Here is a 19,297-nt window from a genome sequence, read left to right as displayed (position 1 = left end):
GCTTCCTTTCAAAACAACCTGTTCACTGAGGCTTCAAAAGCTTTTTATTATAATTTTTTTAATTGCGTGGAATTCAGCCTCCCTGTTCCTTTCATTAAAGCCCAAGCTCTGCCCTCTGGTCTTTATTACTAACACAATAAGCATACCTGTTATGCCAACTGTGTCCCAGGCACTCCGGCAGGCACCAGGGAGCCAGAACTGAATAAAGAAGCAACATGGTACCAGGACTCTGGTGTGAAAACGTAAGCGTCAACTTCCACGCTGAGGATTAATTTATTCCTATAAGTATATAATGATAATAATAATAATTCCCCTTTATTTTAGAAAAGACTGGGGACTTCCCTGATGGCCCAGCGGCTAACACTCCTAGCTCCTGATGCAGGGGAATGGGGTTTGATCCCTTGTCAGGGAACTGGATCCCACATGCTGTAACTAAGACTGGCACAGCCAAATAAATAAATGTCTTTAAAATAAATAAATAAAAATAAAAAAGACTGGAATGACTGCATATAATATATGTACACTATCATGCAATGTTCTTTTCATTAGCCACTGTCTTCTGCCATGTGAAAACTTCTGCATGAAGCCTCTAAGGGTGAGACGTTCACTGCTTCTGAAGATAATAACATCAGAAGCTGGGCATCTGGAGGCTCAAGAGCTCCAGAAACAGCGCCTGACACATAGGAGGCAGCAGAGAAACAGGTACTGAATAAACCGTAAAACCCATTAGGACTAACATTTCAGTCCGTGTAAATTTCACCGAAGTCTGCTGATTCCGGCTTTTGTAATAAAACTAAAAATAGCCAGCATTTACTGAGGGTTTAGGATGGCAGGCTCCCCTCTAAGTACTTATATGTATTCCTATTAAAATGCTCACAACCCCATGAAGAAGTTACTGTTATTAATATTATTACCATTGCCATTTTACAGAGAAGGAAAATGAGACACAGGAAGGTTAGAACCGAGTCCAAGGTCACACAGGGTGTGCGGGATGCAGCTGCCTGCTTCTCTAGCCTGTGTGTGGGGTCTAGAGATAAAGACTGTTCTCTCTTCCATCAGCAACAGGCATGTATATCTGATGCATGTGTCTTCTCTGGCTTATGCTTCCGGGGCCCTGCCCTCTCCCTCACCTTTCTCTCCAGGTGTGTTTCCCTGAAACATTTCCCAGGTGCAAGGTGTGCCCACCCAGATGCGGGTGCACCCTGGTGGTGCTGCTGCCTGAGCAGCGGGGTGGGGGGGGGGCAGCAGGGGGCTCAGGAGCCTTGTTCAGCAGGGAGGGAGGCACCCGGGCAGCTGAGGCTGTGCAGACCTGGTGGCGGGACTCTGCCCACTTTCTGAACACAGAGAGATGTGCACTGATGACCTGGACTGAAGGCAGGACACCTGGAAGTCAGGTGTGCTCACAGAAGACTGGCTCAGGAAGATGGCAGTCAAGGCTTCCCGGGGAAGCTGCCTTGAGGTCACAGCCCCCCCACACACACCTTGTCACTCGTGATGGTCACTCACCCTTCAGTTTCCCACCCCAGTCCTGGCGCTCCAGGAAAGCAGCCTCAGCCATCCAGCTCTGTGTTAACTGTGCCTCACACACAGCCAGCTCTAGGAACCGGGGTCTGATGCTGTGTAAGTATCTCCTCTGGAAGCTCATTAAATGTGGGGTAGATAGATTAGGGGACTCCTCCTGACAAATGTGGTGCAAAGGTGACCGAGGACGTTATGTTCTGATGAGTGGGTATACACGCAGGCTCCCAGGCGACAGGAAGTCCATTACATACCCACACACAGTACTTTCACTGATGCCCCAGATGGTCCTTCAGGGTCATTTCTATAGAGCCTGCTGACACAGGGTCACCGGGAACGCAGGGGAACGCGGGTTTGGCTGACTCCACACCCTGCCTCCCATGTGATAAGGAGCGGCTGTTACCACTTCTAGTGGTTTCAGGGGACAGATGATGAAGAGCAGATGCAGAGATGAGGACCTGTGCGCAGGAGGTTTAGCACACGTGTGTCCCATGAGACTGGGGAAGCAGGGACCCAGGGCAGGGAAAGCGGGGAAGGCAGGCAGAGGCGCATCTCAGCAAAGGTCCCCACAAAGCGAGCGCCAGCCTGCTCCTGCAGGGGACTCTGAAGAGGGGACTACATCTCAGCCTGTACCTTCTCCCAACGGGAGCACACCTCCACACACGTGCTCTGATAATCACAGGCTCGTGGCAAGGGCTAGGGGTGGGGATGGGGGACGTTGGGCTTCAAACTCCCAGGCAAGTTCAGATCTCAGACAGGAGCCTGGGCCTGGGTCCTCCAACGCAGAGTCCCAGATGCAGGTCCCGAGAGCAAAGGAGCGGGGGAATTGCACGAGACAGGGAGGGACACATGCCGCGTGTGTACAGGCAGTGAGGATGCTCAGACAGGGAATGAGTGATTCTCACAGGGACAGGGATCACCGCAGAGAACCAACACAAATCCTTTCTGCCAGCTCAGTGGGCTAGAGGGGTGGATGGTGAGGAAGAAAGGGACAGGCATTAAAAGCAGCGTGTGTGTGTGTGTGTGTGTGTGTGTGTGTTCAGTGGCTCAGTTGTGTCCAACTTTGCAACCCCTATAGACTGCAGCCCAAGCCCCTCAGTGCATTAAATTTTCCAAGCAAGAATAATGGAGGGGGTTGCCCTTTCCTCCTCCAGGGGATCTCCCTGACCCAGGGATCAAATCCGCACCTCCCACACTGACAGGCGGATTCCTTATCACTGAGCTACCTGGGAAGCCCATCAAGTCGAAGCAGAGAGGGATGAACCAGGGTATAAGAGACTGAAGGAATCTTCCCAAAGAGGGACCTTGGAGGTTGAGCAGACTTTAAGATTTGATCTCAAGGACAAAGATGGACAACAATTCTGGCTTGGACCCCCAGGGAGCTGATCACTGAACCAGCTGGCAGAACAGATTCACGGTCTACACTGGGAGTCCAAGGTGAGGGGCCCTGGCTTCAGAGTTTCAGAGATGACTTTTGTGAGGAGCAGAGGTGCCAACATCCTTTAGGTCTGGACTCCTCCAGACACGTCCTTCTTGAGCAGTGCTCTCCTCCAACCCCAGGAGGGCACTCAGAGCCTAGCAGTGGGGGCGTTTTTACCTGATTAATACTCTCCATGAAAACAGGCATATTTGATATTTAGCTGCACTTTAATGGGCCCTGAAAAGAAATTAGTTTGATTCATTTGAAGAATAAATGTCTCTCCCCACCCCTTACATGGTGAAACTCTTAAAAGCTTTCACTTAATGAAAATGTAAATTACCTCTCAAAACATTACTAAAACTAATCATGGCAATTTTTTCACGCTTCCACAATTTACTGCTCATCCTTTCTCTTGCTTTGATGAGCAGTGACTAGCAGATGTCTGTTTGTGCCGAACCACTTAACACAGCCTCAGTAAGTTTAAGCAGTGTCCCTCCCCCATATATGACTTAACTGATCATCCCCCTAAGAGAAAATAATATTTTTTGACATCTCCAGGTAGGAAGGGTTGCAAAACCTATTAAATAGCTTCACTTGGGTGAAAGGAAACAGCCAAGGGTAAGTATACATAACATTCATTCACAGACAATTACCTGTAACCCTGAACTGAGAAAACAAATCTGTGAAACCCACAAAATGCAAGCCTTCAAATCAAGCAGAATCACATTAAAAAAAAATTCTTACTTCTGGTTTCTCTTCCTAGAATACTGTAACCCTCATGTTTTTATTCACCATCATTCATCTCTGTATCTCTCAACGCTTAGGATTTTGGCTTATAGGAGGATACTGAAAAGTTTTGGAAGAGCTAGAGCCATCCTGGCTTCCGTGAAGCATTAGAGGATCACCTACAATTTTTACTTTTGTATTTCTGGTGATGACCAAGATGCAGTGGCCTTTAGAATCGTACTGACCACTAAGCCCAAACCATCCACACGTCCACATCCACGGAAAACAAGCTCCCCTGATGCCCTGCACCCAGTGCCGTGAACAGAGGAATGCTCTGTCGCTGTTGGGGTGTGTTCACCTCTTTACACACGTGTCCCTACTGTAATGTGGGGGTCTTTCTAGAAGGCCTGGGGAGGATAACTCTTACCCGGTGCAAGCTCAGAGACTGTCCTAGTCTATTCCACAAGATATGTTGCTAACTCAGACAAGAAGGAGCCATCCATTTACCTGAGCAACTTTTCCCAAGTCATCTTTTTAAAAAGTATTAAGAAAAGAAACATTGTAGTATATCAATTATGACTACATTTCCCAGGGGAAGTTACTATTTTTTCTTATTCACAAAATGAAATCATAAACACCGACCTTGGAAAACCCAATGAGAAAGTAAGTCCCATCCAGAGAAGCAGAATCTAAATCTAAACCTGCATAATTAAAGCACATTTCATATCATATGGCTACCAGAGAAGGAACATATTTTCAAAGAGAACAAGAATGCATAATTCTGCCCCTTAATTTATGCGGCAACATCCTCTGTGTGAACAGCACTGGGTTTATGGCTTCCTAGTGCTTTAGTTTCCAGTACTCTTGCCTGGAAAATCCCATGGACGGAGGAGCCTGGTGGGCTGCAGTCCATGGGGTCACGAAGAGTCGGACAAAACCGAGTGACTTCACTTTCACTTTTCACTTGCATGCATTGGAGAAGGAAATGGCAACCCACTCCAGTGTTCTTGCGTAGAGAATCCCAGGGATGGGGGAGCCTGGTGGGCTGCCGTCTATGGGGTCGCACAGAGTCGGACACGACTGAAGCGACTTAGCAGCAGCCGCAGCAGTGCTTTTGTGTCATCTGGCTGTGCCTTGGGAGACAAAAATCTCATCTCAGCCTCCACCTCTTCTGTATTAATTACTGTTGACACTTCTGTCTCCCCATGAAGACTGGGTGCCTCCAGAGCAGGAAAGCATCTCCTCATCCCCAGGGATGCTTTCCACAACACCAACTTGTGGCAGATGCTACTAAGTAAGCAACTGCTGAACGTGTAATAGCGTCACTGACTCTTGCTGGTGGTTACTGTGAGCTTACTATGGGTCAGGACCATTCTAGTCCTTTCCTTGCATAATTCATTCAAACCTTAACACAAACCTATGAGGTAGGGACCTTCTACCAGCCCAACTTTATAGATGAAGAATCCAAGAAATCATACAGTTGAAATAACTGTTCTAGATCCAGAAGGCTGAGAAGTGTCAAAAGCAGGAATTGAACCTGGAAATTTTGGAATGTGCGGCCTGTACCACTCCTGAATTCTGCCTCACTATTTCTATTTTAAAGCAATTATCCTGCAATTAATAATAATTTTCCAAAAAAATTTAAAAATAATTTTAAAAACTTTTGAAAAAGGTTCTGTTTCTGACCTGGGACATTTCCTTTAATAACCTCTATAACATGTAAAGTGCCCTTTACATTAATAATCTCTAAGATACACAACCATACAAAATCAATGGGATGCAGCAAAAGCAGTTCTTAGAGGGACATTCATAGCAATATAGGCTTTATTTAAGAAAAAAGAAAGATCTCAAACAACCTAACCCACCACCTAAAAGAATTAGAAAAAGAAGAATGAAGAAAACCAAAAGTTAGCAGAAGAAAGTAGATAATAAAGATCAGAGAGGAAATAAATAAAATAGAGATTTTTTTTAAAAATCAGTAAGACCAAGATCTGGTTCTTTGAAAGGGTAAGCAAAATGCACAATCCTCTGGCCAGGCTCACCAAGAAGAAAAGACAGGCCCCAAACAAACAAAAACAGACATATAATGTGTAAGACAAAGCCCTACAGAGGATGGATATTTATCCTCATGTTTCAGGTGAGGAAATGAAGCTCAAATTGTCAAGGCCTGGGATCACATGACTAGTTCATGCAGCATCAGGGTTCAAGCGTCCTGCTTCCTCAGTCAACTCCGCGAACCTTCTTCTGGCAGAAGCTGGGGTGGGAGGAGGCACGATACAGCTGGCAGCACAGGGGGAACCCGCAGGCACCTGAATGAGCACAGGACATAGGCGAGGGGGTGACCTCCAGTCTCGGATGCCTGACATTCCCTGGAGAAAGGAGGAGTGAACAGTGGAGGAGAAGGACCTCCTTGGACATGTGGGGCCTTGACTACTACTTACCGCTTAACTCTATGCAGAGTCAGGGGAGAAGCTAGCGGTCTCCAGGGTCATTCTCCTTCTGGATCACAGGCCCCAGCCAGCCTGTTGCCCATAAACTATCGGCCTCCCTGGCTTGTCCCTTGCATGGTCCACGTAAGCTCCCTCTACCCTGCATCTCCCATACCTCCCCCAAGAAGGAGCTAAACAGACCACCACATCTGCACTAACTTTGCAGTCATTCAACTGCTACAACTCTACTCGCCATATCACTGCCAACAACGGGGTAATATAATTGCCAAGGCAACCCAAAATCAATTTTTGGAAATGTAGCTATGAATGACCAGAACTCTTGACCTTACTAAATTTGATTTCTACAATATTCTTGGCTACCTTGTAGAGTGAAAGTCAAGCAGCTTTTACACGGTTCTGTCTTTTTGTCTCCTTACCTTCTCTCTCTTCCATTCCAAAGTATGTCTCCTTCTTCTTAAGGTCTGGTTGATCTATACATTCTCCCAAACTTACTAATGCAAATACTTCTGCCAGAATATAATGATGCCTAGCTTTACTTTTTATGTAATAAGTTCTGTATTTCTGACTCAACGCTATCACATTGAACTTGCTGATCGCCTGGGATACCTTACTAATGCTCCAAGGTTAGAACCTGGATTGTCCTTGGCAATCCTTCTTCCCAAGGAGGATTGCCTTTGACTTCTTATTGTGCATAGAAAGTGCTACCACACCTGCCTACTGACTCAGTCCCATATACCGAGCTGATTATTAACTCCTCTTTGATAACAGGCTTCTTACCTACCAGCTAGATGCCATTTCCCATCCTCTTCCTCCCTGATTTGATTTTAGCCAACCTCTACAGCCAGGTTTGGGGCTTCCCAGGTGTCTCAGTGGTACAGTCGACCTGCCAGTGCAGGAGACCCAAGAGACTTGGGTTCGATCCCTGGGTCAGGAAGATCCCCTGGAGGAGGAAATGGTAACCCACTCCAGTATTCTTGCTCAGAACATTCCATGGTCAGAGGAGCCTGGCAGGCTATGGTCCATGGAGTCACAAAGAGTCAGACACACCTGAGCAACTGAGCATGCACTCACAGCCAGGATTATCCTCAGATACCAGCTGCTCCTAGGAGAGTTTTTTGTTTTCTTTTAGCCAGGTCCCCTTTGCAATAACACAGGGCCAAAGCAACAGTGGGTCTACGTTTCCAAAATCCACTTATTCAACAATCAGCAATGGTTCACTGAGTGCCTCTATGTGCCCTGCTAAGCCCTGGTTTACAGTGATAAAGGAAGGCTTACCAGTGGGCAGCAAGTGCCCCACTGTTATCCTCCTGCTCACCTGTCTGCCCAACGATGGAGGCGCTCAGTCTGTGGGGGATTCTTGAGGACACCTTCAAGGTCACTCGGATCTGATAATACCTAAGAAAAGAACAGAGGACAGGCTGCTGAATATCGGACTTCTTATTATTGCCTGCTTCTAAAAACACCTAGACTTAATCCTAAAGACTGTAGGCAACAGGCTAGTTTCTGGATGGCATGCATGATCGTCTAGCATCAGAGAGAGATTTATTTCGCCAGCACTGTCAGGGAGGGATGAGATGGGCCAAGATGGAGACAGGAAGTTGAGTACATCTGAGGATCCTACGAGACACAGAAAAGGTTGTGGTAATAGACATAGGAACAAGGGAGCGAAAAGTCATATGCCACAGGTACGTTTTGAGAGATGGCTTTTCTTTAGGTGAAAAAGTCCATTTTACATAAAATAGGATTTGAGCGCATGATGGACAATCCATACACGAACTGAACTGCTATCACATTGCAACACAAATATTTCCTTTAGAAACACAGCAGCTGAGCTGCCAATCCTGGGGGTATCACCAAACAATGTCACCAGTGTATTTCTACGCTCTGGGTTTTATCACGTCACCCCCATTTCTAGATCCGGTCGTTGCAGAATGTCGAGCAGGTTCCCATGCTGTCAGGAGACTCTTATTTGTCCTCTTCTGCCACAGGTGCAGAACCATGTTTGGAAGTTCTGCACCTCGCAATTAACGATCCTTTCATTTGCAAGAACACGTCTGGCCTCATCATTGTCCTCCCCTTCCACTGTTTTCAAACCCATTGGGTAAAAGACTTTGAATGAAGCAAACTGAAATAGAAGTAAAATAGACCATGAACACACATCAGTTTCCCATGGCTCACTGAACTCACAGCTGGGAGCTATTCTGCGACTGAGTCCGTTGCACTGTGATTACAGTCAGAGAAGGTCCCTGTTGACGCGTTCATGGGTATACGGTGATCCAAGGAGACTGAGAGCAGAGAACACAGGCACTGCGCTCGTGTGGCTTGGGTGACATCACGTGAGAACTGGGTGACTCTGAGGACATCACACACCTTCTCTGAGCTGTTTGTATCTGTAAAATGAGGTCTCCTGCATTGCAGGCAGATTCTTTACCCCCTGAGCCACCAGGGTAGCCCCAAAAGAAAGAAAGAAAAAGATCTGTCATAACTTCTGCTTCCAGGAAATATGGAGTAGACATATTTTTCCCCATTCTCACTAACCATAGCCAAAAGTTCTACACAGTGTACAGAAAAAGAAACAAAAGGAGGTTCTCAAATGTGAAGAAGAAAGCAAACAGTCTAGGGACCTCAAGGTCCAAGGAAAGACATGGTGGTGGGTTTTCTGGCTATTCTTTTGCCTCACAAACTTCTCACTGTAGTTCATCTGTTATTCCTCTCTATAGCACATTTAAAGAACAACAGTTTTTAATCTCGAGGAAGCTGAATTCACCTTTTTTTTATGGGTAACGTGTTTTGTGTCAGGTTTAAAAACTCTGCTTAGTTCTAGATCCCAAAACTCCTCTATTTTGTTATCCTAAAAGCTTTCTATTTTTAATTGAGGTCTATGATCCACTTTGAGGTCATTTTTACATGAGGAATGAGATAAGTTAAGTTTCTGTTTTGTCTTATTGGGGCCTATGGGTGTCCAGTTGCTTCAGGACTATTTATTGGAAAGGCTTTATAGAATTACTTTTGAAACTTTGTCGAGGATCTCCTGGGTGACCTCTGACTGCTGTGTGGGGCTACAGGTCAAGACTCCCCATATGGTCTGTGTTTAAACCAGGCCAGGTGGAGTTCTAGTTCTCATCACTGCCCGCTGGTAGTGAAAACCTAGCTCTCTACTTGAGACCTTCTCTTGCTGGGGGAGAGTGGGGAAGGTGCCTGTTACAGCCTGGCAACGGTGGACATCTAGGATCCACATGGCCTTTGCTGGTGTGGCTGGAGGTCAAGCCACAGTTTTTCCTATGCTGCTTGGCTAGTACAGAACTACTATTGTCAAAACTTTTCTGTCTTGCTAGGCTGCTTCCTATTTAAAAACAGAGACATTACTTTGTCAACAAAGGACCGTCTAGTCAAAGCTATGGTTTTTCCAATAGTCATGTATGGATGTGAGAGTTGGACTATAAAGAAAGCTGAGCACCGAAGAATTGATGCTTTTGAACTGTGGTGTTGGAGAAGGCTCTTGAGGGTCCCTTGGACTGCAAGGAGATCCAACCAGTCCATCCTAAAGGAAATCAGTCCTGAATATTCATTGGAAGGACTGATGCTGAAGCTGAAACTCCAATATTTTGGCCACCTGATGTGAAGAACAGACTCATTGGAAAAGACCCTGCTGCTGGGAAAGATTAAAGGCAGGAAGAGAAGGGGACCACAGAGGATGAGATGGTTGGATGGCATCACCAACTCAATGGACATGAGTTTGAGTAAACTCCGGGAGTTGGTGATGGACAGGGAGGCCTGGTGTGCTGCAGTCCATGGGGTTGCAAAGAGTCAGATGTGACTGAGTGACTGAATGAACTGCAGCTGCTTCCTTCCTGGTCCTGTGTCTCGAGAAAGCAGACGTTTTTGGTTGGAGCTTTTATTTTGATATTTAAAGTGGCCTCTGAGTGTAGAGCTTAAGTGCTGTCTAGTGTCCCTAAAAGCAAGAAGCCTGTGATGTGCCTGACACAGAAAACAGGGTGTTTAGGTAGGCTTCATTCAGGAATGAGTTACACCGCTGTTAGCCATGAGTTCAATGTATGAATCAGATGAATATATTTGTATAGACAGATACATATATATGAATATATGTATATATGCTACACTGTGCTTAGTCGTTCAGTCATGTCCGACTCTTTGCGAACCCATGGACTGCAGCCCACCAGGCTCCTCTGTCCATAGGGATTCTCCAGGCAATAATACTGAAGTGGGTTGTCATACCCTCCTCCAGGCAATCTTTCCAATCCAGGGATCGAACTCAGGTCTTCTGCATTGCAAGTGAATTCTTTACCTTCTGAGCCACCAGGGAAGCACAAGAATACTGGAGTAGGTAGCCCATCCCTCCTCCAGGGGAACTGCCTGACCCAGGAATTGAACTGGGCTCTCCTGCATTTCAGGTGGATTCTTTAACAGCTGAGCTACCAGGGAAGCCCATGTAAAGGCACATATATATACACACTTATTTTAGGTGTTTCCACATACACCTATAAACAGAAACACGCCTAAACAAGCTATATATTGATCAGGTGATGAGAACATGACCAGAGGCTGTCAGGAACATAACCCTGTGTTTCTGCTAGGATCTTTTACCACCATCATGAAACCCAGAGAGGAAGCATCTGAGTCAGGGAGACAAGCAGAGGGGAAGGTTCTTGCACTGTCTACAGCAGACAGTTGCTACTTAGCAATAGTTAATGACCACTGTGCAGAAATGCTGGCTGTGTAAGGCTAGACCATTTTATTTTTCCAGGGAAGACAGTAATTCAGATTTTTAATAAACCATTTTGAAATTTTTGAATGTTGGTTCATAAATCAATGACAACGCCAAGAGCAACAGCAAAAACAATTAGCAGCAGCAACGGCAGCCACCGTGTTAACAATAAAGCCCTGTGCTGACAAGATAAAATACACTTGCAGGCTGAATCTCCATGGGCCAGCAATTGGCAAACTCTGATTTATACAAATACAAGATGTCACTTTTAGTGTTTCTATAATAAAAGACCAATGCATTTTAATAATTTCATCATCAAAGGAAGAGGCACAAATCCTACCACCACCACCAGCAGCAGTTGTAATATTCAAATGGTTTCCTCTCCAAATATAAAATAGGTCAATTATTGCCAGAGGCTATGCATTGCTTTTCTGTTGGATTATGCTCAGAGCAGTTACGATAATGCTCAAGCTTTATTAAGCATCTCTGTGCTAGGGCTTGTCCTAGGAAATCTCATGTATGCATTCTTGTTTGGTCCTCCACAAAGGCTTCATAGGGCTTCCCTGGTGGCTCAGTGGTAAAGAATCCACCTGTCAATGGAGGAGATGTAAGTTTGATCCTTGGGTTGGGAAGATCCCCTGGAGGAGGAAATGGCAACCCACTCCAGTATTCTTGTCTGGGAAATCCCATGAACAGAGAAGCCTGGTGGGCTACAGTCCATAGGATTGCAAAAAAGTCACACAGGACTTAGCGACTAAGCAATAAAGTCTTTGTAAAAGAAAGCATTATCTCAAATGTCAACCAAAGAAGACACTGAGTTTTGGAGGACTCAAACTACTTAGCTAAAGTAGTTAAGTTAGCAAAAAGCAATGAGGTTCTAACTTGAGAAACAACAGTCATTTGTTTTTGCCTATTATATCTGATAGGAGTCATATTTTGTTGCACAAATTATAATTCTTTTGTTATCAACTTGGAAGCATTATCTTTTGTTATCTGAATTGTTGCTCCTTAAAAGCACTAAGGGTACTGAAATTATTTCCAGGAACTAGTCATCTTGAACTTCAGATGCTTTATAGGCATATGTTGAAAGAAACAGGTTTCAATTAAGTTGGCCCATTTGGCTTGTGTCTTGATTACACAGAATGTTTCAATCCCTTTAGCAATTATCTTTTTTCTGAAAATAAGTTTCTGTCAGGCCATAAACTCATATACCATGACATCTATGACATAGATGATTTTGTTTGATTCTTTCAGGAAATCTTTGATGCACTTCCTGTGACTTCCATCTTCAAGATTAGAAAACTAAAGCTAGAAATGAAGGCATCTATCCTAGTTCACATATTCAGTAAATAATGTTGGTGCATCTCCTAGACCTTATTGCTTCCAATAGATACACTTTAACCATTTTAGAGTCACCTTCTTCCAGTTGTGGTGACTCAAGGAAGACCCATGAAGCAGGGAGTAGTTAGCACCGATCCCAGGCAATGAGCAAGTAGTAGGAGAGGATGGGGGTAAGTACCAGTCCCATGAAGCAGAGAGTCGTTAGCACCGATCCCCGGGCAATGAACAAGCAGTAGGTGACGATGGGGGTAAGTACCAGTCCCATGAAGCAGGGAGTAGTTAGCACCGATCCCCGGCAATGAACAAGCAGTAGGAGAGGATGGGGGTAAGTACCAGTCCCATGAAGCAGGGAGTAGTTAGCACCGATCCCCGGGCAATGAACAAGCAGTAGGAGAGGATGGGGGTAAGTACCAGTCCCATGAAGCAGGGAGTAGTTAGCACCGATCCCCGGCAATGAGCAAGCAGTAGGAGGGGATGGGGGTAAGTACCAGTCAGAAGGAATGGAGAAGCTAAGACCAGCAAGCGAAAACCTTCAGACTACGTGCCGGTGTATTTGAATAGTCTAGATTTGCAAAGGGCCAGGCATCCTTTATCGGCTTCCACCTGCAGAAGTGACGCTGAACTGTGCCCCTTACGTAATGTGGCAGGTAGGATAATGTCCCTCCAAAGATCGCTGCATCCTGATCTTCAGAACCTTTGAAGAAGAATTAAGGTTGCAGGTGGAATTACAGTTGCTAATCAAAGAAAAAAAAGTATTTTAAGTATAATGAGAGCTGTACTTTTGTACACTGTTGGTAGAATGGAAAAATCATGATAGCCTTTCTGGAAAGCAATTTGGCAAGAATATCAAACATTTTTATTTTCCTTGACGCAATAGTTCAATAGGAATCTAATTTTATTTTTATTTTTTGGCTGCACTGCACAGCATGCAGGATCTTAGCTCCCCACCAGAGATCAAACCTGTATCTCCTGCAGTGGAAGCACGGAGTCCTAACCACTAGACCACCAGGAAGTCCCTAGGAATCTAACTTTAAAAATGTGTGTGTGATTTTTATAATAGTGAAAAATCAGAACAACAAAGAAATGGTTAAATAAAATCCTATGATGACACATTATATAACCTATAAAAACTACTATTTTGAGGACTACTTAACAAAGGAAAAACGTACAACACATTTTTAATGGGAGTATCCTCATTGATTTTTTCCAATATGGTGTTTGAAAGTTAAAAAAATGCCAATAAGTGAATCAATAAAGTTTTAATAAGTTTTTAAAAAATCAGGAGATTATTCTGGATTACCTGGGTGTGTCCAAAGCATTCACCAGGCTTCTTTTCAGTGAAAGAGGAGCGAGTGACAGAAGAATGCAGTGTGAGAAAGGTTATCACCCATGCTGGCTGCGAAGAATAAGGGGCCAGCAGCCAAGGAATGTGGACAGCCTACAGGAGCTGGAAAAGATAGGTTCAGAGAACCTGCCCTAGAGACTCCACAAAGGACCACAGTCCTGCCAACATTCTTATTTTAGCCCAGAGAGACTCATTTCAGACTTCTGTCCTCCAGAATTGCTAGATATTAAGTTTGCATTGTGTTAAGTCACCAAGTTTATGGTGATGTATTATAGCAATAATAAATTAATGTGTACAGGCTTTCAAATCCCCTCCTCATGACAAAACAAATAGACAGTAAAGGTTATCTCTATGTTAACAATATACAAACTGCAACTCAGAAAGATTACATAATTCTCCTACAGGCACACGGCTAGTTAATGGCAAGATTTAGTGGGGATTAAAACACAGGTGATGGGTGTTTAGTCGCTCAGCCATGTCCTACTCTTTATGACCCCATGGACTGCAGCACACCAGGCTTCTCTGTCCTTCACTGTCTCCTGGAGTTTGCTCAAACTCATGTCCATTGAGTCCATGATGCCATCCAACCATTTCATGTCACCCCCTTCTCCTCCTGCCCTCAATCTTTCCCAGCATCAGGGTCTTTTCCAATGTGTCACCTCTTCCCATGAGGTGGCCAAAGTATTGGAGCTTCAGCATCAGTCTTTCCAAGGAATACTCAGGGTTGATTTCCTTTAGGACTGACTGGTTTGATCTCCTTACTGCCCAAGGGACTCTCAAGAATCTTCTCTAGCACCACAGTTCAAAAGCATCAATTCTTCAGTGCTCAGCCTTCTGTATGGTCCAACTCTCACATTCATATATGACTACTGGAAAGACCATAGCTTTGACTATATGAACCTTTGACCATTTGACTAAAATTTAAGTTCTTATTTGTGGTGGAAGCAAAGCCCGGTGCTTTAACATTCTTTTTTTTTTTTTTTTTTTGCTTTATATACCATTGTTTATTTAAGTTTATCTATATATTTACAGTTTTTCTTTTATTTTTTTAATTTTATTTTATTTTTAAACTTTACATAATTGTATTAGTTTTGTCAAATATCAAAATGAATCCGCCACAGGTATACATGTGTTCCCCATCCTGAACCCAAGTTCACTTAAATTTCCCCATTGTCCATTTTTCCCCAGAAGCCTAACCCCACTTATTCTGATCACTAATGTATTTTTCGTCTGTTTTCTCAAAAATGCAGTCAGAATATGAATGCTGCTTTTTGCTTCTGTGTTTCTTAGAGCTCTTACTAAGAGCACCATACAAAGGGAAGAAAAACATCTCATAAACATCGGTTATTAGTTGATTAGAAATATCCAGCTTCTGGGGGAGACAAGCCACACCCTATTCTTCTCTTTCCAACAACATGGTGTTGACACAGAGCTGACTTTCATTCAGTGCCAGAGGAATGCGCGAATGAATGAATGAATTCATTCATTCCTTCAATAAACCACATTTAGATTCCCTCAATAAACCACAAGGATATACAATCCAACCCCAACATCTACCCCTGGGTGAGTGGCTCAGAACCCACGTGTGATTCTTCTAATATTAACAGAACTAGAAATAGGGACTTTCCTGGCAGTCCAATGATTGAGACTTCATTTTCCAATGCAGGGAGTGCAGGTTCAATCCCTGGTCAGGGAGCTAAGCTCCAGTGTTTCATGGCCAGAAAATCAAAGCATAAAACTGAAGCAATACTGAACCAAATTCAATAAAGGCTTTAAAAATGGGCCACATAAAAATAAATACAAAGTAGAAATACTATTCTATAACGGGAATACAGAGGTCTATGGTATTTTGTCATAACCACTTGCATACCAGAAGTATTATGAAACCACCTTTCTGACCCAGGGACGTCTGACATGACTTAAAATACAAATCACTGTGTTTGCGGAAAGGTCAACACCAAGACTCTGGAGCCAGAATGTTCCAGAGCCAAGCAGACAAACTTGAGATAATAACTTTCCTTTTCCTTTTCCTTTCCTTTTCTGAGCTTCTTTCCTTGTGGGCAATGACACCGCTAATGACAGAGAACTGTCATGAGATGTGATCAGGGCAGCGCCTGTAAAGCCCTGGGTGATTCTAAACCCCACATTCCATTAAAGACAGAATACTGGTGTTACTGTTACCTAAGACGGGTGTGAAACACACATCCTCCCCAAACACGATCCCGCTCTATCCTCCAACCTCATAGCTGGGGTGGAGCTGGGGAAAGGTGAGGGTCTAGGGGTACAAGGTTCAGAGATGCCTGCGGCACAGAGTACTTCATAATACAAGTGGGAGACACAAGATGGAATTCTCTATTCTGATATGGCTTTGTTCATATGGCTGCAAAAAGAAGCATCTTTCTTTGAGTCTTCAGAGTCAATATAGCACAGTGGTTAAGAGCGTGAACTCTGAAACTCTGCCTGTTACTGGTCATGCAAAAACTTCAAAGTGGAGGGCCTGAACATCAGACATAATTAAAAGTTGTGAGATTGAAGGAAAACAGACTGGCTCCCAATCGGGAAAGGAGTACGTCAAGGTTGTATATTGTCACCCTGCTTCTTTAACTTACATGCAGAGCACATCATGCGAAATGCTGGGCTGGATGAGCACAAGCTGGAATCAAGATTGCTGGGAGAAATATCAATAACCTCAGATATGCAGATGACACCACCCTTATGGCAGAAAGGGAAAAAGAACTAAAGAGCCTCTTGATGAAAGTGAAAGAGGAGAGTGAAAAAGCCAGCTTAAAACTCAACATTCAAAAAATGAGGATCATGGCATCTGGTCCCATCACTTCATTACAAATAGATGGGGAAACAATGGAAAAAGTGAGAGACTTAATTTTCTTGGGCTCCAAAATCACTGCAGATGGTGATTGCAGCCATGAAATTGAAAGATGCCTACTCTTTGGAAGAAAAGCTATGACCAACCTAGACAGCATATTGAAAAGCAGAGACATTACTTTGCTGACAAAAGTCCATCTAGTGAAAGCTATGGTTTTTCCAATAGTCATGTATGGATGGGAGATTTGGACTATAAAGAAAGCTGAGTGCCAACGAATTGATGATGCTTTTGAACTGTGGTGTTGAAGAAGATTCTTGACAGTCCCTTGGACTGCAAGGAGATCCAACCAGTCCATCCTAAAGGAAATCAGTCCTGAATATTCATTGGAAGGACTGATGCTGAAGCTGAAGCTCAAATTATTTGGCCACCTGATGTGAGTAAAGACCCTGATGCTGGGAAAGATTGAAGGCAGGAGAAGGGAATGACAGAGGATGAGATGGTTGGATGGCATCACCGACTCGATGGACATGGGTTTGGGTGGACTCCAGGGGTTGGTGATGGACAGGGAGGGCTGGTGTGCTGTGGTCCATGGGGCCGGAAAGAGTCGGACACAACTGAGCGACTGAACTGAGCTGAAGGACATACTGTTTTTGACTGTCTTTTCAACTTTTATGTTTTTATATGCAACTATTAAAATTTCTTTTTAAGTCAAAAAATAAAATAAAGTAAAATTCCGTTTATGGCAAATTAAAAGCAAAGAGGAAGACCTGCTGGCTTTCGGGTGAAACTCCCTGGCATAGCAGGGAAACCAGCAAAGGCCTGCCGGTAAATAGAGGCTCAGTGTTCTGAAAAATTAACCATAACAAAGACCCAGGAGAATGACCGATATAGTTTCACCTCACACTCATAGACTGATTCATCTATTCTGACAGTATCCACCCACCATGACAGGACTACAAGCCATTTGGCCCAGTAACAAATGATACTTCTTGAAGAAAAGTTCACTTTACTATTTCAGCAAAACTTATCTAGATATTTCTACATGGTCAAACAATGATTATAACAATTCAGTCAGATTCCACTAATGTTTACGTTGAGGACCCTCCTCATTCCTTTATCCTTTTCCTCCTTGTTGATCCAGAGGGTCTGTGTGTGGTACTCACACTGTGAACTGTCTCAGAATCCATAATCCCAATGCAAGGGGGTATGGGTTCGATCCCCGGTCGGGGAACTGAGATCCCACGGGTCTCACAGCATGGCCAAAAAACAAAACAAAAAAAAAACTAAACTAAAACAGCAATAACAACAGCCATGATGCTTTTGTGTGACTTAAGACAATTTAAACTCTCTGAACTTCAGTTTTCTCATTTACCAAGGGACGTATCAGTTCCCTTCTGGAGTTGACACTGATAAAAATAAAATCCAAGAGCAACCCTGGGCTGCAAAAAATGATGAGTATTATTTTTGCTATTGTTACTTTTACATATCAACCCCAACAGGTTCACAAACAAATGCCTGTGTTCATAAAAGCAGGCCACTTAAAGGAACACAAAGCTGCAACACCAGGAGCCTCGTTGGAAATGCTTCTGTAAAAAACGAGGTTGTGCGCCTGCTGGAGCACTGAGATGTGCCTCCCCATCCTGGCATCTCCCTGCGCCGTTTGTGTTCACACTGGCTGCTGGACCTGTTGTTCCCACCTAATGAGTCAGCCCAGATGGGGTTTCTAATCTGCATGAGTGGCCATGTGCCGGTGTTGTTGGTGCCAGTCTTTACGTCACCCAGAAAAGCACCCTGTGCAGGTAAAATGAAGGCGCCTTCTCAAGAGCCAGGATAGGATGGGATGCCTGACACCTAGGGCAGCAGGCTCTCCTCCTTTTTGACTGGAGGCCGTGTTTGATTTTCTTCACATTTGTGTTGCTTGATTAACTGACATTGGGTGGAAGCAGGCCTGCAAGCTTCTCCTGCAGCTTGAAATGACAGGGGTAATTTAAAACCTCAGACCAAAAAATCTGCTGTGCGGTATCACACTGGGGTGAGGGTCTCTGCAGAGAGAATTTTTCTGATGGGTGAGACCCGACCCAGCTACAAGCTCCAAGCTGTATGCGGATAGGGGCAGGGTTGGAAAGCAAACACAACTCACAGGTCTTTTGTATAGAGAGGTCAGAGGCATGGGATGGAACCCTGGAGCTTGTACCTCACAGGGCAGGTGTTCAACACTGGCTCATCTCTTATGAGTGACCTTCAGCAATTCATCTGACCTCTCTGAGCACTGGTTTCCTCATCTTAAAAATTAATGGTTGTGAAGAACAAATGGGGCCCTATAGGGAGAGCGCATGGCACAGTGCATAAGACATGGGAAGCACCAACTCCTTTTATTTAAAATTATAATTGTAATTATTAAAAGAATCGTGACTTATCTAGATGCTGCCATTGAGAAGCACATGCATCAAAAGAGAAAACAATCCCAAGACCACCAAGTTGGTTTGCAGAAACCATGCCAACACCATGCTAGAACAAGAGACTGCTCCTTCTGGCCCACTGTCCAACCCACCCTACCAATATATTTGCATACAATTTAATTCTAGGATATATATTCATATCTTAACTGATAAGGCCCTATACACAGATATGACTAAATTATCTTATTGTAGCTTTGGATACTCTGCACATATTAACAACCACCACAATATCATAGTAAGAATAAAGGAAGCATATTTCTTACAAGCCAGTCTGAGTCAGGCACCATACCAGATGTTTAATATGCAGTGTCACATTCTATTTGGATAATACTCATAAAAGGTGGTCATTATCTCCTCTACTATTCCTTTGAGGAAACTGAAGTTCATAAAAAACAAAACTAAACACTCATAGACTTATAGCTTGTAGCTAGAACTGAAATACAAACTCATGGCTATGTAACTCCAAAGATAAAAATATATTCATATAT

The 19,297-nt window shown here is 44.0% G+C and overlaps 1 protein-coding gene across 2 annotated transcripts in view; it reads right to left on the bottom strand.

The window, feature by feature from the left end:
- FAM135B (family with sequence similarity 135 member B) overlaps positions 1 to 19,297 on the bottom strand; it is a 219,691-nt gene that overhangs the window by 106,535 nt on the left and 93,859 nt on the right. Inside the window, exons 2-3 of one of the 2 annotated variants that reach the window (XR_008702017.1) lie at positions 7,430 to 7,509; positions 5,356 to 5,973 (exon numbers count right to left, since the gene is read on the bottom strand). Coding sequence is in view for 1 of the 2 variants with exons in the window: in XM_055545713.1 (XP_055401688.1) it covers positions 7,430 to 7,509 (80 nt within the window). In the remaining variant the exon portion in view is untranslated. Of the gene's footprint in view, positions 1 to 5,355; positions 5,974 to 7,429; positions 7,510 to 19,297 lie in introns of those variants that run through there. The other variant, XM_055545713.1, reaches the window with a different exon arrangement.

The sequence above is a fragment of the Bubalus kerabau genome, chromosome 14 (assembly GCF_029407905.1).
Source record: "Bubalus kerabau isolate K-KA32 ecotype Philippines breed swamp buffalo chromosome 14, PCC_UOA_SB_1v2, whole genome shotgun sequence".
Lineage (NCBI taxonomy): Eukaryota > Metazoa > Chordata > Mammalia > Artiodactyla > Bovidae > Bubalus > Bubalus kerabau.
The sequence above is the reverse complement of the archived record's forward strand: the minus strand, read 5'-3'. Positions and strand labels throughout refer to the sequence as shown.